At 39.7% G+C, this 15,503-nt stretch overlaps 1 protein-coding gene across 1 annotated transcript in view; it reads right to left on the bottom strand.

The window, feature by feature from the left end:
- Positions 1-15,503, bottom strand: part of ADCY8 (adenylate cyclase 8) — a 1,090,843-nt gene that overhangs the window by 283,504 nt on the left and 791,836 nt on the right. The window contains exon 8 of the mRNA XM_078686748.1: positions 2,193-2,390. Coding sequence (XP_078542874.1) covers positions 2,193-2,390 — 198 coding nt within the window. The remainder of the gene's footprint in view (positions 1-2,192; positions 2,391-15,503) is intronic.

The raw sequence follows: 15,503 nt of genomic DNA, 5'->3' as shown, positions 1-15,503 counted from the left end.
TGTAGCACATCACCTTGGGCCACTGGAGGAGTTTGGCTTGCAAAAAACAGCTAACTCCTAATTTCAAACTTTATTCCAGTGTGGCCAGCTAGGCTTATTTGATACCCTGCTCTGGCGTGGTATGCCTCAAAGATTGCTTCATTTCTGGTCTTCTGCTACTATTGACTTATACTGTTGATTTGTGTTTTCCTTTTTATTACATTTTTCTCCTTTTATTAAATGGCTTTGAATGTTTGTTTTATTTTTCTCTTGACCTTAATATGGTTTTGGTGGTACTTAAATACCTATCATACCTTTCTGTGTAGAAAAGCCTGCTGCTTCGTGCTACTAGAGGTTAAGCCCAGGTTTCTCTATGAAACTGTGTTTTTTTTCAAAATATTGTATGTTCTGTATCATCCCTCCTCTCGTTAATAATCCAAAATCTCACAATAATTATTACTAATGTTTCATCAGTACATATTCTAAGATACCAAAGCTTGCAATATGTTTACGTTTATACATCCCTACAGAATAGATTTAGAATTAATATTCCAATAGGATTAAACAATACAAATACCCATTTGAGGAGCGTGCAAATATGCATGCAGAGTTGGATGTTCCGTTATTATACATGCCAGGCACATGCAAGGTTAAACTTTAAAATAATATGACGGATACATTATTTTCAATTTTATACAAAATGTATTGTAAAGCATTTAAGGATGTTAGATCACGCCTACTCTACTTTCTCTTCTCTAGGCAGGCGCTATACAGAATGACCAACATCAGATTTTATTTTCCACAATCCTTTGTTTAAATCACAGTTGTAATCTTTTTTAATTTGGTCAGTACCAGGTTATAGAAGATATCTGATTCTCTAAACACATCAACTTTTCTGTTAAGGTCAAGCCCTATCTTCATGTTTTCTCATTGGAGAATTGAAGAAGGTATCCAACAGATAACCTTTAAGACTGGATGCATGGTGGATTTTAGAGAAATCCACAGACGATATTTTCACATACAAAGAAATCAAAAGAAATTAATTTAGGTAATCCTAAAACTCTAGCATGGATCGGAATCTCCTGGACCTTAGTTGCACCTTACTAGAAAAGAATGAATCCTGGTAAAAATACCTGGAGCAAGACACTTTCAATATTCCAACTTAACCAACATAGAAAGCGCTCCTTCGACCTCTACCACTCTGACCATAGTTTTAGGGTAACAGTGAAGTAGGATTCACTCCGACCACAAATCTCCACACATCCAGGACACCACACACGTAGTTGTGCATTCCTGTATTGTCTGATAGGGTGTAGAATATTTATTCTTGTTTATGGGCATGGTGCAGTCCTGTTGGATTGTGTCCAGTACAAAGCTGCACCATGTACGGTTTTCATAACTTGGTCCCCTCATCTCCACATTCAATGGGATCTTAGCACGAGCCTATTTCAAGTCACCACTGATTGCGAACAGGAAAGCCATACATTACCTGAAACTCAACTCAAGCGCAGTCGTAAGAAAAAAATGAAGGAGTCAGGTTCTGGGACCCAAAGGCCCATTTCCTGGGCTACCATAAGAACACATGTCATTCTACATGCCTACTAGAACCAACAAAATTATAACAGAGGGAAATGGCATTATATGAGATCTAATAACCATATACCTATGTGAGATGTATAGACTAGATCAAGAGGTGCATTTGGTTTGGTATACCTGGTAAAACTTTGAAATATTGCACGGCTCCACACAGCAATCAAATCAGCTGAATAAAAGCAGAATATGCACACATTTTGGAGTTTCGTTTCATGTCAATCCAGTTGTTGCCTTTGGGAACACAAGATCACAATCTCAAAATGTTATTAAATAAAATTCACTGCGATGTGTGTTTTCATTTCCTCTAGGAATTTTCATGTAATAGGAACATTCAAGTTGCACAAGCTCCTTTTTTGAACATTAGTTACAACACGTCGCACTCTTTTACACTCTATGTTTTTGAAAATCCCCTGAAATGGGAAATGTGTGTCCAATCAGAGAGCGAGTCAATCAGCAGCACGACCACGCGTCAACAGCATGACAACGCGTCTAATGTATGGCCTTTAGCACACTTAAAATTAAAAATCCAACACGATATGGCCCTAGAGCTATCTCGCCTCCAATTCTGTGGACATTTAAGACAATTTGATTCGAAAAAGCAGCTACCAAGACCCAGCTACCTTGTGCTCCAGGCTGGAGTCTTTAAACATCAGTGAGAAAGGCTTGATATGCTCTCTTCTCAATTTATCGCCACTCCGCAAGTTGATGGTGTGCTCAATTCTCTTGTTAATTTCCTCAGGCCCAGACTGGACATGCAAAGCTTGTGCAAGATGGTTTGGAAGCAGATTTATTGAGTTTCTTGTTAGAGCAGCCAGAGTCTAGGGGAAAGCACATGCAAACAGAATAAACCTGCTAGTCCCCTCTGGTTAAAAAATGCAATGTTTTCAGTCATGTTGCATTGCAAATTGTTACAGCATTCCATGCAATTCATTCAAGTGAAATCTACAAAACTCAAAATAATTGTACATTACACTAAGAAACACAAATAAAGATGGGTGCATTCAAGTCTTGTAGTTACATGGGCTTTGCCTTCAAGGACTTAAAAGTCAAAGTTTCTAGAGCTGAGGTCAAAAGTGGCAAAAGGACACCACAATCACCTCCACCCGCAAAAAACAAGTGCATCATTTTAAGGTAAAGACAACATGAGGCTAATACAGGAGAAATTACAAACCAGGGCTGGCCTCGTCCAGTCATCTGATAGCAAAACCTAGTTAGGTTTTCAGAATGAACGACGAAGCAAATAATGTCCAAAGAAAATCATTTTATGCAACTTGACCCCATAAATGTTCATTGCGGAAATCCTGGAAATGTGGTGGGAATTTAACTATTCAGTTGCTTGAGGAGGCCAGCCCCCTAAGACGTGTTTCAGATAAACGTTCATGTCTCCATAGAACTTAATGGGAAACAAGCCCAAAAGTTGACAGGTACCTCACACTGGCAGACATCTTGTGACCATGTTCATCTCCTAGGTTGGGATGATCGCTCTAGCTGTCTACAATCTTACAGTATCTACGGAGACCCTAACACGCATAAACTGTTTAATTTCTGGATTTCTGCTTGGAAAGCCTCTACAGTCGAACATACAAACCCTTTATTTCTTAACACATGTAGGCTTGCAAATTCCCAATAGATATTCACACAGGTATACTATTAAGTCTAGTAATACAGTAACCTAGAACATGATAATCTGCCCATTTCACAAACCAAGCGAAGTACTGGGAAAAGCACTGGACCACTACCAAGAGGCATATTTGGAAGGGGATATCGCAACCAGAACGTCACTTTTAGCGATGTTCTGGTGGCGATATGCCCTTCTCCATATTCACAAATTGGCGCTAAGCCACTTTTTGTGGCTTAACGATGCCTTGTAAATAAGGCCCCTTTACACACATCTCTTAGCGTGAAAGGGGCGTGCAACTTGAGTTGCTGTGGGCATTCCACCTCAACACCCATTGCTTTTGACGCTGCCTCAGATTTATAAGGAGGCGTAAAGCTGAGACAGCGTAAAAAACGAATGCCATGCAAGAGCAGGCATTAGAATGCGTAACAAGGAGAAATACTTTTATTTCCCCTCTTTTTTGCTTTTTCTATGTGTGCAGCACACAAAGAAAGAGCAAAATGTCATTAATGATTGTTTATGTGCAGAAAGGTATCCTTTCCTGCACATTAACAATCATTACATAATGACTATTTTCTACTTCTATGGGTGCGGCATCCTGCAGCACTCATAGAAGTAACATATCACCATTAGTGATTGTTTATATGCAGGAACAGATTGCTTCAAATAAGTCTACAGATTGGATTAACCCTCAAGTCAGTAATTGGAACATGTGCCAGCGCTGAACAAAATTGCACCACTGCTCTGCTTAGCGTTTTAGTTGGATGCCGGGAGACTACCTCAGAACTGAGCAAATCTACGTAGATCTTCATGGCACCTGTAGCTGGCCGGCTTGGTGGAATTATGTCCACTTACTTTTTTGAATGAAAGCTGCATCGGCACAGCTGGTGATAAATGAAACTGAGCGACATTGGTGTCACAGATGCCTGCGGCATCAAGGAGCGCGCTGTGCTATGTTCCCATCAGAGGTAAATTGCAATGCTGGCAGGCTGTGCGAAGCAGCCAGCAGCAGATGCACTTTTTGGGATAAGTGCTGAACATGTAAGACGCAGCCTTATTCCAATTTGGCAGGTGTCCGTCATTGACGAAATTGGAAGTCAATCTGACATGCATTATGAAGCCGAGTAAGATTGGGATGCTAGAAAACTAAAGATTTTAGACTTTTTGCTGTGGAATTTAAATGCACTGAAATGTGTCAGTAAGCTCGCCAATGCATTACATTTTTGGTGTGGAATGTCATTTGACCCTGTTTGTCCCAATCCAGCTGCTTTCCCATATCTCCTTACACAATGCCCTGCAGCAGAATACAGCTCTCCTCATGCAGAATCTTTTGGAATGTAAGCTTGACTATTTTTTTGTGCATATGTTTTTTTACATTAAATGTTTGTATTAACACAACATGTATAATCATACTAATGCTATTTGTAGAGAGAAGTTGTGTTTATTCATGTTTTGACTGACTAAAGCTGATGTAGGCCTGCATTTAAAAATGCTTAATGATGTTTACATCTTGTTTTGTGACACATGAACATTTTATTTCTAAGAAAGCTGGAGTTCTAATGTTGAGTACAGTGTTCTCTTTCGGTCTTTCCCATGTGAAGAAACGTTTTCTTTCCTTGGTGGATATTGTGGAATGCTGCAGACGAGTCCTTATAGCATATCTAGTTACAGATTGTGCAGGTTTGAAAGATGCAGATAGAAGCTTGATTTTGTAGAAAACCTTGAACAACCTTAGTGTGTGCAATTGTATCATTTCCCTTTAACCTGATTGGACAGTCATCTTGAGAACTGAATCTCAGTATGTCTTTAGGTCAGAGCTGAACTGAGTAGAGATGAGGGTAGAGCAGAATATAAAAGACGACTTTAGTGCACTCTCTCAGAGAGAGGACTGACTTTCTTTTGTCCTTCTCTTTGAGGCGACCCCATGCTGGGTCTTCCTCAGCTTATGACGGATTTAATGTAATTAGCATATTAACTGAAGCATTCGCATTCTGATTATAATTTGCTACTAATCTGATTTTGCCTTCTGAAAACCATTAACCTTTATTAAACCTTCATGGTTTGAAACTAAAATATTATCTGTTCTTGTGGACTATATTGCGCTTCACAAATTATTGAATGTATTTGATTTGTTGACCAGATTCAGGTGTGGAGCACCAAAATCCTTAGGGGATTCTCCCCTCTTAGTCCATCCAGAGAAGCACTTTACCCCCCCTCTGAATTTATCACTAAGGAAAGCACTAACACTTGCATGGTCCTAAAGTTGCATTAATGCCTTTTGCATGTTCCGGCAGGACACTCCGATAATCATGATTAGGGTGGGCCATATCAGTAACGGAAACCATACTTAGGCAAAGTTTTTGTAGGTGATATTCCCAAAGAAAGCAGAAATTAGTTGAATTGGAAAATGTTATTTCATTTCATAAGTGACGCAAAATGTATTTACATGGAAGCATTGAACAAGCCATGCACAATCATGTGATCAGACTTCAATAACTGAACAATACATAGTTGGGAAGAATTCCGTCAAAGGAAAGCTTGTCCTCTGTAAGTCATATAGCTTTGTAGTACCTTCCCTACAGATAACTTGGAGCTATGACCTCTGCTCAGAAAGATCAAGACAAAACAAATATATGTAGGAAATAATTAATAAAAGGTTCTTTCTGTTTCCTGTTTCCTGAGATGATGACACCGTTTATGGCTTTTTAACATGGGTTCCTTGACTTTTGGGTAGGTCTGACTAATGCTGTATAAAAGTGTGAACTATCAGAGGAAGTGTGCCTGGGATGAAGCTGACCATGCCAATTGCAGAGCAAGGTGATACTAGGCAGCCACCTACAAGGGCACTAGAAAAGGGCTTCAAACAACAGTTGTAAGCCTCAAATATGATACAATGGTCAGACCAGACATAGGAAAGGGATACAAAAAAAGTCAGGCTTCCAAGGTCACCCTAAAATCCTTGTTCCGCTCCTGAAGTTGACTTGTAGGCTAAACACCCTAAATGGGGGTAGTGCTGCTTTTATTCATGGGGACATTCGAGGCCAATCCGAAAAACAATTATATTATATCTATCATGGTAGTTGTTTTAAAGCATTAGGTTCTGCTTTCTGCCCATATAGTATCCATTTCATTTGTATGATTACATTGCAGCAGTAACATGTTCTCCTATCAGATGATGTACCCCTAAACATTGACGGGTCCAACCCACAGGACTCCCAGAAGATCGTGAAGGCTCTTCTCCTGAGCTACAGTCAGTTGAAATGGACACCTGAGTGGTGCGTTCATTGCCCCTGCCTCCACTCCTTCACTACATTGCTGATAGCGGTACCCTCACATCACTGCTAGGTCATTTTTCCTTTGATTCTAGATAATCAGTCTGCTCTGTGTCTTTTCTGAAAGTGCAGGGCTCTGCTGTGATAGCTTGTCTGAGGTCCACAGCTTTTGTCAGAACATCAGGCACCCAGCACCACATCTTCATTCTTGGTTCTACCCCCTCTGTTACTCCACTTGCATTTGGTCCATTGCTGTACACCTATCATTTCTGCTCTATTGCAGACCAAGAACTGATACATGAATTTGAGAAGTGGCAAATGTGGCACAGAGTGACCCTGTGATGCACAAACTCAGAAATCAAATCTATCTATTCAGTAGGGACTGGAATTGGTTTTCGGAACCGCAAGATAATTGCGTAATGGTCATTCGATAATGCTTTGTTCTTAGCAGACCTGTGAATAAATAGTAATTTCGTCCTACCTGTGTGATTGTCTAGGTGAATATGAATCCAATATTAAAGCTTTCTAATTTATGCTTAGTTTTATGAAGTCTTAAGAGATCAATTTTAAATATGTAGAAGGCACTTAATGCAAGAAGCTGATATACATCACTTTCCTGAACATGGCCATCCTCCATGCTAGTTTGCCACTCACTTCAGCTGCTGTTTTGAAAATTTCTGGGTGATCCGTGAAGTGGGGGCCAAGAAAAATGGGGGTCCAATAACGCATTTTCCCCATGTTAATTTCCATAGGCAGTTTAGACACGGCCGCAGCCCGAACTGCTAAATGGAATTACACCAAATTTGGCAGAAAGGTAGTTGTTGGGCAAGAAATCAACCTTTTTGTTAATTGGTGTAAATCCGTTCTGTAGTTGTGGATTAATTAAAAGAAATTCAGATTTACATATCTGGGGGACGTGGAGGAGCCTTGATTCCTCCTGCTCTTGTGCTGAGATCTGATTGGTTGGCAACACTTCAAATCAGGAAGTGTTGGCAGCGATCTTGTGACTATTCTTGAACTGAGTCACTTAAAAAACGCCCAAAAGAGAAAAGGGGACAGGGTAGAAACGCCCTGACCGCCCTCTGCCTTTTTTTTGGGGGGGGGTCAAGGGGAGGGGGTCACAGGGCCAAAAAAGCATCAGTGATGTCCTATGAGATGTCATCAGTGATGTCATTAGTGATTCACTGACCATGTCATCAGTGATGTCACTGACCATGTCATCAGTGATGTAATATGTTAAGTCATGAGCAGTGCATTGCGGGGTCATACGTTGTAGTTAGCTCAGGTAACTATAACTGCTGAATTTGACTGGTTTTATGCGAGTAAAATCTGAGCCTAACTTTAATGTCCCCCTAACCTTTGTTTTTTCAGTGAATATATATAGGTTTAGATCGTGGGTACAAGCATAGGGTGAGCATAGGGTGGTTTTAGGGTTTAGGGGTGGGTAAGAGTTTCGGGTTTCAATGTGTTTTTAGGGTTAACAGGTTTGTAGGGGTATAGGGTGGTACGAGTATTTTATAGTTTAGCGGTAGGTACAAATATAGGATAGTAAGGGATTTTTTTATGGTTAAGCTGTGGGTAGGGGTATAGGGTGGGAAAGTTTTTTTTAGGGATTATGTGTGGGTAAGGGTAGTATGGGATCATTTCGGGTTTAGGGGTGGGCAGCGGTATAGGGTGGCAAGGACCATTTTTAGGATGTGGGGTGGGTAGGGCCATGGGGTAGTAACATTTTTTTAGGCTTTATTTGTGGGTAGGTTATTGGGTTGTAAGGGTGATTTTAGGTTTTAGGGGTTGGTAGGGGTATAGGGTGGTAAGGGTGTTTTAAGGTTTAGATGTAGGTAATGACAGGGTAATAAATGATATTTTAGGGTGGGTAAAGGTATAGGGTGGTAAAGGGTATTTTAGGGTTTAGGGTAGGTGAGGGGAATGGGGTTATAAGGGTATTTTCAGGGTTAGGGGTGGGTACGCCTATTGTGTTGAAAAGGTGCCCTTAGGGTTCAGGGGTGGGTAGGGGTAGAAAGCCTGGTAAGGATATTTTAGGGATTAAGGGTGGCTAAGGGTATTGGGTAATATATGTATTTTTTAGGGTTTTGGGATGGGGAGGGGCATAGCGTGGTAAAAACATTTTTTAGAAATTAGGGTGGGTTGGGGCATAGGGTGTTAGGGTAGTTAACAAAGGGAGGTTACTTACCTTATTTATATTTAGCTGCATGGTAAAGGCATATGCGTGTTAGAGGCAAGCATGGTAAGTGCCTGGGTTGTTATGTTGTACATCTGTGATGATGGTCTTCCTGACTAATTTTATCACATAAACATTTCCCAAATAGCTCCTGTCCTGTACAAAATACCAGCCGGAAATTTATTACAACTATTGTGTCTTCTATTGAAATCGGGCAACTACCTGAAGATATGTGCTAGCTATTGTTCCAATTAGTTAAATATTGCCTCTCACATAGGATTTGTGCTGAGTCTAATTATTAGAATAGTATGTGACAATAAAGGACAACTTGCGGGAGATGGAGGCTGTAACATTAGATGCCAAAAAGGCCTTTGAACAAGTTGAATGGGGGTACTTAATTAGGTACCTTGAGAGCATAGGTCTTCTGACTGATATTTATATCCAAGGTGAGATGGTTTTGACACTAGTCCGAGTGCTCTGACTGACTTCAGGTCTTCCTCTTTTAACCCTTACCATAACCAGGGGTACTCCTCTATTCTTACTGGCGCTAGACGTATTGGCTGAAGAGATCAGGTGGATACAAAAAGTATAAGGGAGGAAATATGGCAGCGGTCTGCTCCATACACATACTCTATTCTAATTATATCCTTACTTTACGTTGTCCCAGGACTTTGACTGCTGCACTTATATCTATGATTGATACTTTTTGTCCTTCTATAGGGCAAGTGCAAAGTTATAACACTCTCTTGCAGCTCAAAAGCAGTGGTCAACGGACAAGGATTTAGATGACTGCCTTAAAACCTGAAATACTTTGAGATATTAGTCCATACAGGTCTGAAAAGAATAATTGTTGACAACCTTCAACCACTTATACAAAGAAAAAAGAATGACTTTGCAAGGTGGTCCACTTTACAGTTTTTCAAATAGTGGTTGCCAAGAAATATAAATACAATGCTTCTCTTCACTGTAGCTAAAAATATTGTTAGCCATGAACCATGCGGACATAAAATATATATGGGTGGGCCAAAGGACTAAACTCATGCTGGTTAAGTGACATGCTGTAACTACTTCAGGAGGTTTGGGGCTGCCTGACAAAAGTGTTTCCACTTGCCTCAACAGTTGCCTCAATTGTTGCAATTGTCATCTGACTGATTGAACTCCCGAGCATGGAAAAACCATTGAAAGCACATTTATGGGGGGTCTCTTTAGTCTGTGGAAGCTGTACTGAAATACACCACCGAGGTATGATCAGGGCCACACCAGACTCTTGGACTTTAGTGCACAAATTGCTAAAGGTGCTCAGATTCATACATGAAGTGCATCAATATGGCACAATGCGTGGGAATCATTGTTGGGGAGAGACCCCTTGTTTACGTCTCTGGTCCTCTTGACTTCTAAACGGGATGGACAACATCTTCAAAGAGGACAGGGACTGAATTCGATCTTGCACCCTCCCATATGTGGAAATACAATCAGCTGTCCCATTATGTTAAGGGAATGGTTGGATTGGGTCCATGTTCTCCCTTTGTTTCCTCTGCTTCCTTGATACTCACAAATCGGCTTAAGGACAGTGGAGTTGTCTTAGGTCTGTATAATGTGCTGATTCTGGACATGTTTTCCAAACTAGTGGTAAGAAATGCTAGGAGACACTGGCAGGCTTAACTAGTGGTGGATTTAGTGGAAAACGACTGGTTCTCATTACTGTATACTCACGATAAGGGACTGAGTGAAGTAACACTTTAATTTACCTTCTTTATGTTTTTGTATTGGAGACCTTATACATTGCATACAGAAAGGTTGGCACCTAAGAACTTTGTTGTTTTGGACATATGATATCATGCTCTTGTCACTTAAGATTCTCTCAAAATGTCAGCAGGCAGTTGGGGCTTCCTAGCCAACACCAGTGACTGTATTTTCGAAACCCTTAGGCACGTTGGTTATCTTGCATGAATCATAAGAGGCACAGGGTTCTACCACATATTAGTTCAGATGAATTGCTACAGCCCTTTCTTTTGGTTGCTGAAATCTGCATCCAGAGGCTCTGGGAGGCAACCTTGGTCCTTCTCGGGATGAATGGCTCTTGGAGCTATTCTGCTGGGCAGAACATGAACGTATTTTATATAAACACATAATCAGGTAGCTATGTTTGAACAAAAAATAGGGACCCTTTGATTCAACATGCACACTGCCAACTGATTAAATGAGTAATCACTACAGTCCCATACGCTCACAATTTCCTTCCCCATCACACACCCTCTCTTAACATATATATTTTAATCATTTATTTCAATGCTCCCTACTCCTCTCTGTGTGCACCTTTTGTAATGAGCATAACATTTTGGTCTTCAGTGTATAAATGCCACATCTGAGGCTTCACCACTCTCTTGTCTCCCTTCCCTTTCCAGTGGATAGAACGTCCAATAAACTACAGGGTGATTCTCTCTGGCAGTACTTAAAATATGTTACAATAGGACCCAGCTCATGATCTAATATTATGAGATAAGGAATGTGCAGCCATTGTCTTGTGCATGATATACTGTCTTTGGGGACTTTATTGGGGGTCTATGGCGAATACGCAGAAACACCTTAGAGCATCCATACACATCGATTGAGGTGTGTCCCTTGTTCTGTCACTCTTCCCATTGCCTATGGATTTTGTTTAGGACTGTTTTGCTTTATGCAATTCATGATGGTGTGCAGTGGGATTCCTGAACCTATCTGTGAAAATAAAATAAAGGGTTAAAAAAAATATATTACTTTTCATCAATTTAAAGCAACAGAAACCTGAAGAATCATGTATTATTAAGTGTTAGGTTTTTCACTTTTGATCTGTAATGCAGACCTCTAGTTGTTTTCAACATTGTAAATACCCCAAATAATCTATAATTTTGGAATCTGAAACACTACTGCTATGAACCCCTCAATATTGCTGTTAAATGTAGTTCAAGCAAATATTATTCTTGAAAACCTGGATTACAGCCGATAGCAGAATGCATATTCGTAAGCATCCACAAAATGGAGGTCATTCACACAAAACACCTTTCATAAAAAATTACTCAATAACATCTTTAATTGCGTGATGGGGGTATGGGAATGAACCTCAGTATATGATTTAATACCACAAATATGTGAAGTGGAATCCCAGTTGCAGGAGACGGTGGCTGTAACATTGGATGTCAAAAATGCCTTTGACTGAGTTGAATGGGAGTACTTTTTTAGGTCCTTTGAGAGGATGGGTCTGCTCACTGAATTTATCTCACAATCTCATGATAATTCTAATTCTAGAGATTCCGCCCAAAATGTGAAGACTCGTCTACAAGTGCAGAGGCCCTTCGAGAATCAGGTCATCAGCATAAGCATAACATGCACACAGATGTATGTTGCCGACAGCTCTGTAAATACTGATTAGCAGATTGTGCAATGTTCTAATGTTTCTCTTTAACATGAATGTTGGTAGTTTATGTGTTTTTAATCTAGTCATATTATTTTACAGAAATCTATGAAACACTGATGAAGTAACCATTCAGAAAAGGTGTCAGAACCTTTGTAGTCAAATGTCTAAATATTGTTTATAATTAAATTAAACAGTTTGACATTTTTAAAGTTTAGCTGTGGCCCCGGTGAGCATGAAGTGCATATGGTCTCGCGCAGAATAGACGGTTGACTGCATGTTAAAAGTAGACCCGACCATAGTCTTAGGTAGGCCTTTGGTGGTGATATGATCCCAGCCAACCACTGTTCGTATTCAAGAGGAATTCCCTAATTTTAATTGGAAAAACCTCTGGTTGAAAATTCAAAATTCCAAGCACAGACTACGGAGTCAAGTCAAGTCAAGTCAATACGAAATTTATTGTGTAGTTTACTTAAAACCATGACAATAGAAAACAATTAAAAAGAAAAAACATAATTACACAAAAGCAATAAAGAATGCTGGTTCCTAACAAGACCATATAGTGTACATGGCTTTTAATGCCTGAAGAAAGAAAACTCTTGGTGTACAGGCTTTCTCTCTACCTTCTTCCCTTTCCATTGTCTATTATGAAAATAATGAATAAAAGTAAGTTAAAAAACCTTCAATAAAATGAATGAAAAGTTTTAACTTAAAAGAGAACTAAATTACGGCATGGTCTAACTCTACTGTGTATCAGTGTCCGTGATCCAAGAACTAAGAGTTAACACTTAATAATCATCTCAGTGATTTGTTTAGAGTTTTTAAGGAAGTTCTGCACTGCTTCAAAAAATGTACCTATTCTTGCCAATTCGAGGGGGACCATTGTGCTAAAAAACCAGTTCATTGCTTGGTTGCATGTGCTTATACCGTGGATTAAGAAGAGTGGCTTTAATAAGGTGCGGCGGCAGTCGAGCAACGTTGGACAGCTGCACAGTAGATGTAAAAGAGTTTCTGATTTGTAGCCGCAGAGTCTACACTTGACTACTTTAGAGAGCAGTGGCCAGTTAAGATTAAAATCTTTGATTTGTAATGCCAACATCCTTACTGCCAAGATTTTAGTCAGGCAAGCTTTCCCTATAGTGCAGTGAAGGTAAGGTTGTGCACCAAGTCCGACTTGACTTTCATTGTTGTATGACGCTGCCAGCGCCCTTAGTGGCGATGTAGTATTAATTTTTTGCAGGTCCGTGGTCTTGGAAAGACTACGGAGTCCTGCATTATGGAAAAGAGTGAGATTTCCACAGATTGTTTATAGTACATAAAAAGGAATTACTGCAATGGAATGCTGCCTATGGTGAGGGAATATTTTGTTTAATTGAGTAGAAGTCATCACAAATCACTGACTAGTGACCCCTATCAAAAAGGCAGTCTCAGAGTACAAGAGTATTCACATTTACAAACATTTACACGTATGTAAATTCACATGCATGCAAATATGCTTGATATAATACCATGTGCGGGCAACACTGTCTCCTGCACATGGTACAGTATCAAGCATGAGTAATTCTCTTTGCAAGTATGAATCTCATGTAGAATGTGTACCTGTAAAACAAGTTATTTGCAGTCATAAATCCAAATTAAGTGACTTTTTAGGGTGCACATAGTAGAGATTAGGTAATGGATATTTCCTGGCCTGTCCTGGGAGCAGTCCTGGCAACAGTCCTAGCATTTTAAATATATGTTGCACATTCATCTTTCAAGACATGTTCACTAACTTCTCTTCTGAAAAGAATTATCTGACCCCTTTAAACACTTTTAACTTAAGGTCTATTATTTTATTTCCAGCCGTAGCTGGAATTTTAGATCCCCATGTAGAGAAAGCAGTTATGTCAATTTGTGGAATCAAGTGAGATTCTGGATGACCTTCAAGCAGTTTCAGCCCTAACCATACCATGAAAGATATGTCTCTAGCAATTTTGGACTTAATCTGGAGGCCAATGTTGACAGTGTCAATGCCCTGATTGTATTGGCTCTCTTCACCGCATTTGACACAGTGGACCTTGCTCTTTCACTGAATGAACTGCAGGAAGCAGTCATATGTGAAAGGTATGAAAATAGTTCACATGTCTGTATGTATGTAAGTATGAATGTATTTGATATTTGCATGGCTTGAGCCTAGCCAAAAATGCAGTGGAGCACTTAGAAGGTCAAAGGCAAGAATGCAGTCAACTAGTGATAGTAGAGGTAGTTTTTATTGGATTGTTACTGCATTGTGTTGTGATCTCTTTTGTTTCTGAGAGATACCAACAAGTGGTTCTAAGATCTTTGTTATCTTCTCCCAACTCAGTACCCTGCGGTGCCCTTCAGGTATTTTAAAGGTCTGTGTATTGCTCATCACTCTTTGTAAGCTAAAAGCATCCACAGATAGTGCCTGAATAGATCTCTCTGTTCTGAACATCTCAAGCTCGTTCATGAGATGAGATGAGATTCTACAGAGCTCCTCTTGGTGGCTGTGCCTTGTCTGTCAATGCCCCTTCAATATTGAATGCCTAGCCATGGGCACTCAGAAAAACAACGACTTCTTTGCAGTATAGGAAAGCTCTAAAGACAATACACTTTGCACAACATTTTTCATAAAATCCTGGTTAAGTTCTAATGGAAGTCTGTTTAGTCTTAGAACTAACTCCAATAGACGCTACGCTTGATAGAGCGCCTTAGAGGTACTTTGTAACATGACAAAATATCATGCTTAAACAACTATAGTGTGCATGTTTCTTTTAAAGATGAACAGGTAGGGAAAGCCTCTAAATAGAACAAAATCGAAAGTGTTAACATATTTATTCAGTGTTGTATATTATAACCATATTGTAGATATTCAACGAGTTTACCACTATAGCAATTTAGGAACACATTGTGCAGATTAAGTATTTTTACAGAATGCTTTTTCATTACCCCAAAATAATAACTTAAACAAAGAATTCTCAAAATCATTCTAGCAAGCATGTTTGTGGGCGTGTGGGCGTGTGTGTGTGTGTTACACCTTTCCAAGGCTCTTCATGTTCAATACATTCGATCAATTGTGACACACAGTTTAGACAATGATAGCCTGCAGAGTACTTGGCCTATGCTTTTTACACTTTCTAATTTCTCTTAATATGTACTCAAAGCTTGCATACTGCTACTGTTCTAGAAATTTGTAAAATGTGCAGTATTTCCCATCAAATTCTACACTTACGCATTAGCGCACATTGACGAGGGTCCAGACAGTTGACCAAATGGTCAACACGATACACTAATTATCAGTGGTCAGTGTTAATGATCAGCTTTAAAAAATGATTAGCTTGTCTCATTTGGGTAACTTCCATTTGTGAGTTTCTTCAATGATGAATAAGCATGTTTAACAGCATGTGGACTGCCTCAAGTGTCCTTGTGATTTGATGAGTGCACACGCACAATATTCAGGAAAGATGGTTG

The sequence above is a fragment of the Lissotriton helveticus genome, chromosome 4_1 (assembly GCF_964261635.1).
Source record: "Lissotriton helveticus chromosome 4_1, aLisHel1.1, whole genome shotgun sequence".
Lineage (NCBI taxonomy): Eukaryota > Metazoa > Chordata > Amphibia > Caudata > Salamandridae > Lissotriton > Lissotriton helveticus.
Note: the sequence above shows the minus strand (reverse complement) of the source record. Positions and strands in the feature narration are given on the sequence as shown.